This window comes from Coloeus monedula (assembly GCF_965178545.1).
Source record: "Coloeus monedula genome assembly, chromosome: 15".
Classification (NCBI taxonomy): Eukaryota; Metazoa; Chordata; class Aves; order Passeriformes; family Corvidae; genus Coloeus; species Coloeus monedula.
Genome location: NC_138795.1, coordinates 5,603,684 through 5,617,019, shown reverse-complemented (window position 1 = coordinate 5,617,019; position 13,336 = coordinate 5,603,684). Strand labels below are relative to the sequence as shown.

The 13,336-nt window shown below is 42.6% G+C and overlaps 1 protein-coding gene across 1 annotated transcript in view; it reads left to right on the top strand.

The window, feature by feature from the left end:
- Positions 1 to 13,336, top strand: part of GALNT10 (polypeptide N-acetylgalactosaminyltransferase 10) — an 80,142-nt gene that overhangs the window by 41,135 nt on the left and 25,671 nt on the right. The window contains exon 4 of the mRNA XM_082291275.1: positions 1,657 to 1,823. Within this exon, the coding sequence (XP_082147401.1) occupies positions 1,657 to 1,823 (167 nt within the window). The remainder of the gene's footprint in view (positions 1 to 1,656; positions 1,824 to 13,336) is intronic.

The following is a 13,336-nucleotide window of genomic DNA, read 5'->3' as shown; positions in this document are numbered from 1 at the left end:
GGTCTGCTGTGCATTCGCTGGGCCCAGTAAAAAAGCTATACATGAAATGGTATGGTTTGTGTTACTTGAGAGGTTGATGAGGGCAGTTTATAACAACGTTAGGCTGAGACCTAGTCATAAAGTCACAAGTCCATAAAGAGTATTCCAGAAGGAAGGGAGCAGTGGTTTAGAGCCTCTTACATCCAGTGAGGTAATAGAGGCTTTGGAGAAGTGCCCGCAGACAGCAGGGAGTGTGAGGAGAAGGTGTACTGGGCAAAAATGCATCATCTGCCTTGCCCTAAGCTTTGGAGCCACAGCTGGGCTTCTCCCCAACAGCTGCCCTGGGTGGAGAAGGACAAAGAAGCAGCTGATGTGTGAGCTGATGTGTGGACTTTAATATACAAATAGTGTGTCACCTCTGCTTTCTGTTAATTGTGGGACTCGAGGAGCTGGGGCACAGCATGTACTGGATCTGCCTGGTGCACACATACAATTGTTTGTTTCAACAGTCATGTCTTCCCCGGTAACATTTTTCTTTAAGTGCCTCTAGGGCTTTTAATATTAAACACTAATTTTGCAGGTCTTGTAAAGCAATTGTAGATACAGTAGCTGGAGGGAAGCAATTTCTCTCCACACTTAATGGTTAAACTTAATAGCTAAAGTTTCCCACTTGTTAAAGTTAGTCAGAAAATGAGAATTCCAGTTCAAGAAGAGTTAGAAAAGATTCAAGAGCTCTTGGTTCATACTGGAACAGGACTGTAGCTAGTAGCTGTTGGAAGAAGGTTAGGATGGCAATGCCAAGGGCCGGATGAAAGCAGTCCCTGCAGCTTCAGTTTGCATCTTGCATCTGTGCATTGCAGCCACAGCCTGCAGGCTCTTGGCAGCACCCCAGGACAATTCATTACACCCAGAATGAGTTACTGTCCTCTCACACAGGCACCAGAGTAACTTCCTGTAGGCACAGATGTATTGAGCTTGTGTAACATAGGTGTGTCCTTCTCCATGCCCTGGGAAAGGTCCAGAACAAAGCTGCCGCTGCCGGAGCCGCTTTCATTCCCATCTGCCCTTTCGGGAGCCAGGGGAAGGAATTACTGCCTGTGTGCATGGAGCTGTGCACGGAGTGACTGCCTCCTGGGGGCTGGCAGAGCACAGCCTGCACAGCAGCCTGGGGGCTGTGCAAGGGGCAGGGAGCAGCGTGGGACCTCCCTCCCCTGCTCCTGGGCACAGGGCAGCTTGTCCCGCTGGCACTGTCATTGTACCCTCCACACACCTCCATTCACACAGCCACCACTGGTTTGCTCTGGACACAGGGGCCTCCAGGAATGGAAGAGATTCCAGGAATGGCCCTTCCGAAGAGCCGCTGGGTGTTTTTTAACTGCATTGGGTCTCTGTGTGGTCTTAGAGGTTACCTGTTTAACAAGCTTTGAAATCCACTTACGGCCGCACCTGCAGGAAAGTAAACACTGCACTTCATACTGCAGAATTTTCTTTTTTAAACTACTTTGAAACCAACCCTACAAGGCAAGAAGTCGTTACCCCTATTTCAAAATTAAGAAAATGAATGCACTTTGCATCATTTTGAGGAGTAAAGAATGAACTAAGTTGCTTGCTGGTAATTAATATTGAAGCGCTGGTGTGTTCTGGCAGCACCTTTTGACTTGCTCTGTCTGTGTCCAGCTGCAAGAACAAGCTGTACCTGGAGAAGCTCCCAAACACCAGTGTGATAATTCCCTTCCACAACGAAGGATGGTCCTCCCTGCTCCGGACAGTGCACAGCGTCCTGAACCGCTCCCCTCCCGAGCTGGTGGCAGAGATCGTGCTGGTGGATGACTTCAGTGACAGAGGTAGGATGGTTTGTGTGTGACATCCCCACCGTATCTCCCTACCTAAGGGATCAATACACTTGCAAATACATGTATTTGCATGAGGTTTTTTGCTTGCCAGCAGCAGAGCTCAGGGGAATCTTGTTTTAGTACATCGGAAAGCAAAAAACCTCGTGTTCCATATTCAGGGTGTGCTGGTTTAGCTGCTGCTGACATGGACTGTCCTGCCTTCTGGGCAATGTGAAAAGCCAGGGAAGCTGGTTTTAATATTCAGATAAGGGGCTGAGTAGCCCTTAACATAAAATGTTAAATGTTGATTCTTGAAATAACCAAAAAAAGCCAAGAGAGAGGAATAGCTCACTCCTTACATTCTGCTTGCTTTTTTTTTTTTTTCCCCTGGACACAGAACATACAAGAGAATCCTTGATAAAAGGTTTCCACCTGGGACTGTCTATGATTTGGCTTGCCTTTCTCATGAATTTTTTTGCTCCTGGAAAGTAAATGTGCAGCATACAAACCCTTGCTCTCTCTTGCTGGGAACTTCCCTCCTTATTTTGTACTGCACTGCCCAGAGTAGTCCCTTTGGGCTGGGCTGAAGTGCTCTATGCAGAGGTGTGGAGTCACTGGCACCTCACATCACCATTAATGGAACAACCACTTGTCATTGCAGCAGCAATGTGTGCACGTAGTTGCTGAGATCTTTTTCTCTGAACCGTTTAAATGGTGCCTGATGCAAATTTAGTTGTGCTTTGTCTTGTGTTTTGCACCCTTGCTGTGGTAGAAAAGGCAAGTGAAGGAGGAATGAATGCCCCATCGTGTAGACCTTGCATAGCTGGAGAGATCCCATGGAAAATCCTCTGACTGGGGTTGAAGAGGGCACAGTGACTTTGAGGGGTTATGGTCAGATGTAGCAACTGTATTTTCTCCTTTAAAGTTATTAAGACTATTTAGCTTTATGAGCTGTGGAGTTCAAGCCACTGATACTACTTAAGTGAGGCAAAAGTTTCTATACAGATACTAAAGGATACATCTCCAGAAACCTGACATATAGGAAGCCCCTAAATGAGCTTGGAAACAAGCTTGTGAATATTTAGTGTTCTGACCTATACTGGCTTCCAAATAGACGCTACCAACAGCTGTAGTATTTGCTCTAAAGTTCTTCTCTCATTAGTTTGCAAGCAAGGCATGCTACTTTGGAGAAATCAATGTTACATGAAATAAGTATTTCTTTAGAGGATTTTCAGGCTAAGGTGAGGAGAAGGAAAACCCACCCTCCTGACAAGGTCTTTTTATTGCTACTCTAGAAGTCTAGAAGCAAATTAGACAAGCTCATGCTGCAAGCACAAGTGAATTGTGCGAATGGGTTCCTTTTCAGAGAAGTAAAGTCATGAATTCTGGTTTCCTGTGGATCTGTTTTCCTTGTTCTTTAGATGTGCCCTGACCAAGTGAAAGAGAGCCCTCCTGGCTCCTCCCCTGCTCCTCAGTCTGTACCTGTGCTGTTTGTCCAGCTTGCTCTTCTCTGTTCCACCTGCCTCTGATAAGACACAAACTCTTCTCCCTTGGTCATCCATCTTCCATAAAAAGGTTGCAAGATGTAGCTGAGATTCATTTGTGTGCAGCATCTATTTATAAATAGATATAAAAGACTCCAGATGCTGGACAGTGAGCCGAATTGTCAAGGGAAGAGAATAGCGCTCATGCAAAGAGAGTGTGTTAATAAAAACTGGTGTGGGGGTTCTCTTTATTTGGAGGGGGGGATTTTTCTTGGTTGGGTTTTTTTAAACCAGAATTTTCCTGCCAGCACAGCTGATTTCTGCACACTGGGACAATTACTGGTTAGGATGAAACATCTTTCCTTCAGTGTTGTCAGTTCTGTGTCTGCACTTTTCTTCCTTAACCACACTGGGGTTGGCTTCCACATCCCTCAATGGGCTTAAATAGATCCTTACTCTTAGAGGGCTCTTAAGTGCTAATCACATGATCTTGATTTGAAAGGCTGATGGTTACAAATTTCTGGTTGTAACTTATCCATTGCTTAAAAAAACAAAAAACAAAACAAAAACAAACAAACCAAAAAGCCTAAAACCTAAACAACAAACACTTCAACCCAGTAACTGAGAATTGATAGTTTAATGCATCAAATTGAAATGCAGGAAGGAGTGGAAGTTCCAGGAAAACTTGTACTTGACGTGTTATACGTTTGAAAAGGGCACATTCTTGGGTTTGGACTGTTAGGGCAACTGCTGCATTATTTTCTGTTTCTTATGATTAAATTGGGCAGGTAATAAGAAAAGGCAAGTGAAGAAGGACTCTGTGTCCAAGCTGATGATCATCACAGCTGTGCCACAGAACTGGAGAGCAGTAAAAAGAATGAGAAGAAATGTCTTGATTTTTTTCTGCAAATCATAAATGATTGGTCCTCTGCATTGTCTGCAAAGTATTCTGTATTGTCTGCAAGAATTCTGTGCTTCTGTTTGAAATAATAGTTCCCCAAATTTGTAGCAGCATCTTTCTTTTAAAGTTATAGAATCACTATTGGATATAGTGACAGTAGAGGCCACGTTTGAGATCAGAGGGGCATTGTATGAACAGTAAATGTCATCTCCTTCCCTGAAGAGATCAGTAAATAGTTGCCATAAACCTTTTCCAGTGAAAAGCCAAAGATGGAAAGGATAATCACTCAATAAAAAATCTATTATTCATTTTTTTTATCGAGAGGTTACTCTGACAGGATAAAACATAGGATATCTCTGCTGTACCTCATGCTGGCCTTTCACTCGAGGGTTGTCTAAACAGACCTGTAGAATTTTAATAACTCTTTAAAGCATAATCTTCAGTACCTTGACCTTCCCTGGCAAGGAGACTGTCTCTCTTGCCAGTATTTCTTGTGTGCTGACCTGTGCTGGGGTTAAATGTGCTGGGGTTTGCCAGCTGCCCTTGAGGTGCTGCTAGGGTTTCTTTCTTGTTCTGCTGTTTCACTGGTTTCTGACAATGGTGATATTGGTGCTGATCCATCAGTCTCTTTCATCCCTGTGTCTCACACATGGAGAATCTTTGCTGCACATGAAGTAAAGAGGACTTTGGTAATAATAGAAATAGTAAGTGTGGAAACCTGGCTACTGCAAACAGTGTTTTTCCTGACAGATGTTATTTTCATATGTTTTTCATCTGGTTTTAAGCTTGAGAGTAAGGAATTTTTGGTGTGTCTACGAAGAGGGCTGAGAAGTTGGCTAACAGAGTGACAGGAGAGTGAAGACAGATTTCTGGGTTAGCTGGTGGCTGCTGTGGTCTGCAGCAAACCTGAGGGGCAGCTGTGGCTGTGTGTTACTGGAGCTCCTGGACAGATGAATCATCATCTGGAAGTGTCAGCAGCCATTTATTGCTTAATTTGTTTGAAAGAGACAACTCTGTGACCTTTAGCAATAAACATTTTTCATCCAAAAAATGCTGTCCTGATGACAGCAAATCTTAACAGGGAGCAGCAAAAGCTTTACGAGTCATGTTTTTTAAATGTTTCCTTTGCTTCGTACTTGGAAAGTCAAAATGTGCTGGAACAACTCGCTGTCTGGATTTGGGGGGTTTTTTTGTATGCCTGCAGTAGAATGCAAATGGTCCAAATCTAAAAAAAGGCTAGAGCCTTACCTCACCCAGATTGTGTGCTGGATGCCATGTCAGCCAGATTGCTGTGGGAAAGGCTGCCTGTCAGAGGGCTCAGTCGGTGTGGTGGTTCCATCCCCCTTGCCTTGAGGTGCAGACCATGTTGTCACCTTCCTGAATCTTCCTCTGTGGGGATTCCCTTGGTAGGTTGGGTTGGCTTAAAAGGAGCTCCTTTCCATCACGTGCCATTAGTCACAGGAGTAAATACTGCAGGGCTATTTTTTACTTTCTCTATCAATAGTCTCTGTTATCAGTGTAGCATTGCATTAAGACTGCTATAATGCTTTTTTCCCCACAAACTTGGTTGAGATATCTGATGTAAGAACTTTCTTCCCAGTTCAAAACACTTGCAGAGATTTTCTGTACAGAAGAATATAGGTTATATTGGAGAGGGAGACACCAATTCAGCAAACTGTTGTTGGAGAATAAGAATTAACCTGCCTAGCACTGGCTGCTTCTTCCTGCATGGTACAGAGAACTGCTAGAGAGCCACAGACTGACCTCCACGGGTTTGATGAACCTCAGCTATTGCAGGGTGCTCCAAAATAATGCCTGCCCTTCTGGATAAGCAGAAATTGGAATGCAACCCATGTGAATTACCACTCTAGAATTCCTGACCATAAAAGCTCCTAGCTGTGGCAGTCCTGTGTGGATTAGTGGCTTCACTTTTAATTTCTATAGCTATTCTTTAGGTCTGATCTCAGTTAAATTAAGCCTTTTCATATGCTGGCTTGCAGGGTACTAATTACATCCCTCTGAGCTTGTGTTACCAGAATGGCCCCAAGTAAACTAAAATGGTTTTCCATGTTTATCAGTTTTCTCCTGGGTACTGTCATGTGAAATTTGTTTGCTTTTTGAATATCTAATTACCATGCTGCTGAGTGGGAGTTTGGTTCTACTCTATCTTAGAAATGGGAGGAGGAGAAGAGAAGTGGAATTGCAGGCCAGTTTGTAACACTGCAGGTTCTTCTGTCAGCTCTGATGGCCTTTTATTATTGATAGCAGGCAACGAGTAACAGGCAGGCAGTTCATGGTTCTTCAGGGTCTGCTTCAGTCCCTGGGCCTGCAGCCTGAATTGCTGTGATGAGAAATGGAGCTGTTCAGCTCTAGTGTCTGTCTTGTACGAAATGAATTGTTGGTCTCCACCTAATTCTTGTAGCTTGTGGGCACCTCTGCTGTAAAAGCTGTCTCTGTGTCCACATGAACAGATGTAAAGCTGTCCTCTGTCTCTCACTAATAAATGATCAGCCTTAAGCTGGAGGAACAGAGGATGGCACATCCCTTTGCAGGATGCTTGTCAGAATGTTCTTTGCTTTTCACCTGGTACATACTTGGTAGCCCAGCAGTGTAACATCAAGTACTCCTGGTGAAAGGCAGAAGGCTAACTCTTTGTTTTGGAGGAGAGGTCTCTTACAGGTGCAGAATTACAAATAGTTGAGTTTGGAAAGTACATCTGGAGATCATCTAACTCAACCCCTCTGCTCAGCTACAGCAGCTTTCTCCAGATCTTATTTATTCACTCAAAATTTGAAAATCTCCAAGGATGGAGACTCCATAATGTCTCTGGGGAACCTGTTCTGCTGTTCAGTCACACTGTCAGTGACCTAGTTTAAAAAAAAAGTAATTAAAAAATTACCTTACGCTTAAACAGCATTTCCCGTGCTTCAGTTTGTGCTCAAGGACTCCCAGGTCCTTTTCTGCAGAGCTCCTGTAACTTATCTAGGAAACACCTGTAAAAGAATACCTCTAAAACAAACTAATTGTTTGCATTTATGTGCTTCTGGAACAAACTGATATCATGGATTTTTCAGCCTTAATGTCAGACATGGTAGGATTTTTACCTTTTCACCCTTTGCAGCAATGGAAATTTAAAAATTCTTCAAGACATTTGAAACTGCTGAATGTCATTTAAAAGAAACATCTTGTGGTGTACTTGGGGCTGGCTGTGTGCACACAGGAAAGGGTACACACCACAAGGGGTTTATCTTATTTTATGTCTGAGCTTGACAGAAATCAGTGATTGTGGCTAAGTGCTTAGATTTCACATAAAACTCACGTTTCAGCATTCAATTATTTGCATATTGAGTGACAGCCTGTTCTTACTTGTTTTTAAGATTACTTTGGTATAAATGACAGTGTTTTAGAACAAATGTTGTCCCTTGTTGAAGAAGAGAACTGCAGCATCAGTCATCTCCAAAGCATGAGTTACATGCAAAGCACTGTGTTGGTACAATGATAAAGCTGGATGTGGCAGCACTGAAAATGCTGCAGTCTCCAAACATCAGGGTTGTTCTGGAAGTCTTAACCCACCTGGGCCCTCTGCCTTACAGTGTTGCATGTTTGTATGGTGGCAAGATGCAAAAACTGAGCATCCTTGTCAGAGTAACCAGTCAAAATCTGCACCTGTCACTGGGAGGCAACAACAGCTTTCAGCCCAGGTACTTGAATATATTTAACCCAATATGACAATAACATTTGCAAAGTGAACCTTCTGGCTTTTACATTAAGCACGGTCTGGTTTAGGGAGTGGTTATCCAGAAGGCTGTGTAAATGCATCCTTGGCTGCAGTGCATTTCAAGGAGACAATTTTGTTCTGAGGAATGTGCATGGGAACTCATTTTCCCATGGGTGGTTGTTATGGAGGTTATGGATTTCAGTTTCATCTTCCAAGACTACCCAGTTGCCTTGAACCTCATCTTAATTTGTGAAAACTTTTTTTAGGATTCTGTTCTATTTATTTGTTCAACCATTTAAAAATTTTTCTTACTCCTTCCCCGTTTTCACTCCCTTTTTCCATAGCTGTGTGTGCTCAGCAGGATTTGTGCACTCAGACTTGGAGCTGCTCTTTGGTGTTTGGGAGGCAGCGAAGCACCGTGAGCCTGGAGTGTGGTGTGTGGCCACTGCTCATCTTTGAAAGGCAGCAAGGGGCTTTCAGGCCTTGCAGTAGAGGAGTCCAAGGAGTGTTTTCCCCAGGCAGTGTCATCTCAGCCCTGGGTTTTGACCAGCATCATTTGCCCTCTCCCCTCACGCGCCGTTGTGCCATCGCACTGCCCTGGAGTTGCCCTGGATATTTACACATTCTTGGAGCCCATCCTTTCCCAAATCCGAGAGGAGACAATCAAATCCTGCTTTTTCCCTTGACAGATAAATCCCTGTGACATTTTAAACCTCTCTTTATATTGCAGTACAAGTAATTCTGGAGTTACAGGATAATCTGAATGGAAAACCAAATGTGAGTGAGGCAACTTGGCTGAACCATGAGCAGCATAATTTGGTCTGGAGGGCAGAAGTCACTAAGTAGTGTAGTGAGGGAGAAGGCAAGGGGTGATTCATGGTCATTTGGTGCAGCAGCAGGTATACAACAAAACCAGCTCTGTTCCATTAACCACATCTGCCAGGCCTTAGTTTAAAGAAATCATGTTCTTAGTATCTGAAATAGAAAAAGGTTTACTACTGGAATTCTTTTTGATCTTTAAATGGAACAGTAATGGATTTATGCAGCTAAAGAGATTATCTTTTCATCTTTAGGCACATGCACTGTAAAAGTAATTTTTTTTCCCTCTTAAATGCACTAAAGTGCATCTGGTTAGTACATCTCAGAATATGGAGTGACTGTGCTTAGGACAAAGTGATGACAGCCTTTCTTGCTGAATTATCAATACATTTATCTTAAACCTTTTTACAGTAAAGTATGGAGAAAAGAAGAAAAAGCTTCTTTTAGGCCAACTGCTTTTCCACAACCTTTTTGTAAGTGTTGCTTTCAAGCTCTCTTGTAGAAGTTGTGGTAACTGTTGTTCCAAACAACTAATAAAAAGATTATTTTTGTAAATTAAGTCAGAATAAAGAGGGTATTTCCTTGTCTTCAGAATTCATTGGAGACCATCTCAGGTCTGTTGAGACTCATAAATAATTTCTTTGAAGTAATAGTCAGTGAGACAGATCTCCCTTTGGATAAGTGGGAGAAGGTTGGTTCTTCTAGGTGGAGAGATGTGAAGTTTCTTCTCCAGACTGCAGCGTGACTCCCAGGTAGCCCAGCAGAGCAGGGATGTGGGTGTAGGAGTGAATTTGTGAACTCACCAACAGTCTTGTCCATAGTGGGCACCAAGGGGAGCAATAAAATAAAATCTGGTGCAGATGTCCCATTTTAGTTTATGAGAAGAGAGTAATTTGTTATTCTCCCTTTCTGGCAGTGTCTTGTGGGTGTGGGATACTTTAGATAACAGTGACAGAGTCTGCTTTGGATCAGAGTGAGTTGTGGATGAGATTCAGTTTTATGTTTTCCCTTTTTTGAGTATTCATTTTTAATGTGTCTTTAATGTCTGTACTCATGTATTGCCTTCCTAAAAGGATGTCTAAAACCTGCACTGTTCATTAGGCAATGGCTGGGGAGCATTAAAAGCTTATTCTCTGGTGTTTTAAGAGGCATGAGCGCCTGTTGTAGTTGTTTACTACAGGTTTGTTTGTGACAGCCTAAATTAACTAACTAGTTTACTTTTCATCATCTTGTATTTATTTATCTAAGATTGGTTGCTGCGGCTAAAAGATTCTTCTAGAAGGGAGAGGAGGTGGCTTTAAAAGGTCGAGTTTACTGTGACCTCTTTCTCAGCTAATTATTGTGTAGTGAAGGATGTCTGGCAGTCTAAAGTTTAAAAATAAATAAATAATTCAGAAGCAGAGTTTCCATTACAGCTCATTAAGTAAATCTCAGTGCATTGCTTGCTACTAAGAAACCCTACACATGCAGCTTCTGTTAGAGGAACTTTGCAGGAAAACAGCTTTAATTTTATTCTACTCACCTTGAAGTACATGTCCTCATCTGCTAGGAGTCAAAAATCTAGATATCTGCCAGCTGCAGTGCAAATCAGCATTTTAATGCTTTCAGCTGCTTCTCTGTAGAAGTTAATTTGAAATGTGATTCAAGCACCCTCTGCCCATATATGATATCTATTACTGGTAATCATAGTTTCTGCTATTTAAACCTGCATTTGGGGTGGTGTTAACAAAGGAGCTGTTCCACACAGGGACTTTGATAAAGGTGGAAACTTCTTCATTTTGAGAAAATTGGAAGCTAAATGCTGCGTCAACTGAAAAATAAAAGTGGATAAACCAAACCACATTCCTTTTCTAGTTTTAATTGTAGTGATATTTTCTTAGTAGAGAGATGCACACCATTCTCTCAGTGTAGCATCAGTTCCTGAGGACCTCTGTTGCCTGTTACCCACAACAGGGATGCACTCATGAACACAGTAGATTAACTGTGCTGAGCATGGGGAAGCCAAAGCTCCAGATTTAAATGCAGGTACCTTCAGCTGTCAGTCCTGCCCTGTCATCCAGATAAAATGAATGTGTTACTTGAGAATGGTATTGCCCACAAGATGGCTTAGTTTTGGTATCAGTACAGCTGTGAACAGGCCTGGATTTGTGCTTCAGGATTTAATAGATTTTTTTGACCTTTCTAGCAGATGTCACTGACTTACTGTGATAGCTGCATTTCTCATGAGTAAAGTAAACCAGTGTTGGGAACTGATGGTGAAGAGGTCTAGAAGAAGAGTAAAGTGTGAGTTTATAAAATATACTTCTGGTGTAGCAGATTTTGTTACTGCAAGTCAATCGTGTGTGTTCTCCCTGCAGCTGTATTGATAATTTTTTCATTTGCCAGATACATTGTTTTCTGTTCTCTGACACAGACTACAAGACAAAACTCCTTCTGCTTTGTCATTCATGGATATTAATGTTTGAGCATCACTGTAGGATTGAAGGATTATCAGTTAATTTTCCAATATTCCAATTTGGCTGCAATGCCAAAGCAAAAACTTTGTAGTTCCCTGTTATTAATTTTAGGCTTCATAGTTGTTCTTCCACACTTAGACACTTGAGATCAGAGCCTGTGGGATCTGAAGGGGTGCATTCCTACCAAATCAAAGCCATTTTCAAGTGGGTTGCATCTTGGGCCTAACAGACTGTTCTCTAACAAGACAAAAGTCTGGAGCAGATTTCTCTGTCAATCCTTGTGCTCTTTCTGGAGTATTTCATTTTTTGATGGTTTGTACAGAGCAAATACTTTTAGGCCAAGAAGTTCTTTCCCTCTATCAGCACTATTCATGTACAAAGATAACTCTCTGAGGACTGGTTTGTTTTGGCATCTTCTTTTCTTTTTTTCCCCAGCAAAACTCAGTGACTTTTAAGGCTTTAATCTTGCAGCTTTGATATGATCCAAAATGTTTCAGTAAGAACTGCCTTAACACTTCATTTGCCCACATCTCTTCAAATGATGGCAAGTTCTGCCTTGCTGTTGGTTGTAGGCTTTAGGTTCATGTCATGATACACCGTGCAGAGCGTCGCTGGCAGCAGTGGCTGTATCCTGGCACAGAGATCCCTGGGCACCGAGGAGGCTTTGGAACAAACTTCTGAGATGCTTTTGCACCCCTGCTTGTCTCTCCAGTGCCCAGAAAGCAGTTGATGGTGTAGGTTCAAGGCAATTAAAGATTTTTGGAGTGTGGGTATTCCCTTGGTTAAATAGCTGGATAGTCAAAGCTACTGGTGTGGCCTTAAGATGAGCGCAGAGATTCCTTGGGCTGAAGGCAGTATTTGGGACAGTAATGCCCTTCCTTGCCAGTCACCATGGCTACATCAAACTTGAGCTGAATATTAAGTGTACTGCAAGGAATTCACCCCTGTTTTGCAGCTACAGAGGCTGCGTAGGCCAAAACCTGCAGCTCTCCAGTGTGTGTGTGCCAGCACAGCAGCTCTGAGGTTAAAAGCAATCAACAGGAAATGACTGAGAGTCACAAAATACCCTCTTTAGATGAGATGTAGTCAACAGAAGAGGGAAAAACCTAAGTGGGTGCTTTAATCTTGATACATATTTAATGAAATGGAAAGGGAGAAGAGTAAGCTAATGAGAATGACTTGACTGTTTCCCCTGGGAGAGATGGGTTCTGGCAGAGGGGGAAAAACTGATCTTGTGGGTTGGCCAGGAGATCAGTGTGCAGGGTGATCTGTACTCCACAGGTTGGCTGCACTGCTCCTGAGGAACAAAAAGTGTTTAAACCTTTACAGCATGAAGGAAAGATAAGTAAATGGATTTTTCTGGATTCCCTCAGAAAGAAGCAGTTGGAATAGACTCCTTTACAAATCAAACCTTCCTGAGAGATTGAGAGGTTGTGCTGTAACTGAGATGATTACTCCCAGTGTATTTCCCTGCTTGGAAATGCAACCTACTAAACTTTCCTTGGAGTCTGGGTGTATTTAGATGCTAATGCCATTAAGTGTGAATGTTTCCATTTTAAAATTAGACCTTTGTCTCTGCATTCAGTACTAGTATCTCCTGAAGGATACCTGAGCAGGGTTGGGATGAGAAAGTTCCCTTTGCAAGCTGAAGAAGTAGGATGGTACAAGCAGGACAGCAGTTTATGCACCTGTGTTTATCACAGCACAGGCTCACACCAGTGGTCTTTGCCCCACTGACTCACAATCTGGCTTATTTCTTGGGCTCCACACTTCCACTTCTGTGCACTTTATTGTACTTAAAACAGAAGCTTGGGTTTAAACCATTTAGAAAGAGAACAAAACCAGTAAGGTTTTCAGCAAACCCTTTTAATCTTTGTTGAAGTCCAAACAATGCTGTATTATCAAGTTGGGTACACATTCAGCTATTATCCCATGCACAGAAACCCTTTCCTCCCCGAGATTTTGTTTGTAAAGTTGTGCTGAGACCCAGCACTGATGCAGAATGGGCAGTGGAAACTGGGCCCCCTTCCCTTTTGGAGTCCACCCCAGAACTGTAATCAGTGAAGCAACAAATATGAATTCTCTCCCTTCCTAGACCTTTTCCTCTTTGTAAGATAGATTCAGCTTGGAAAGCTATGATCAGCCTA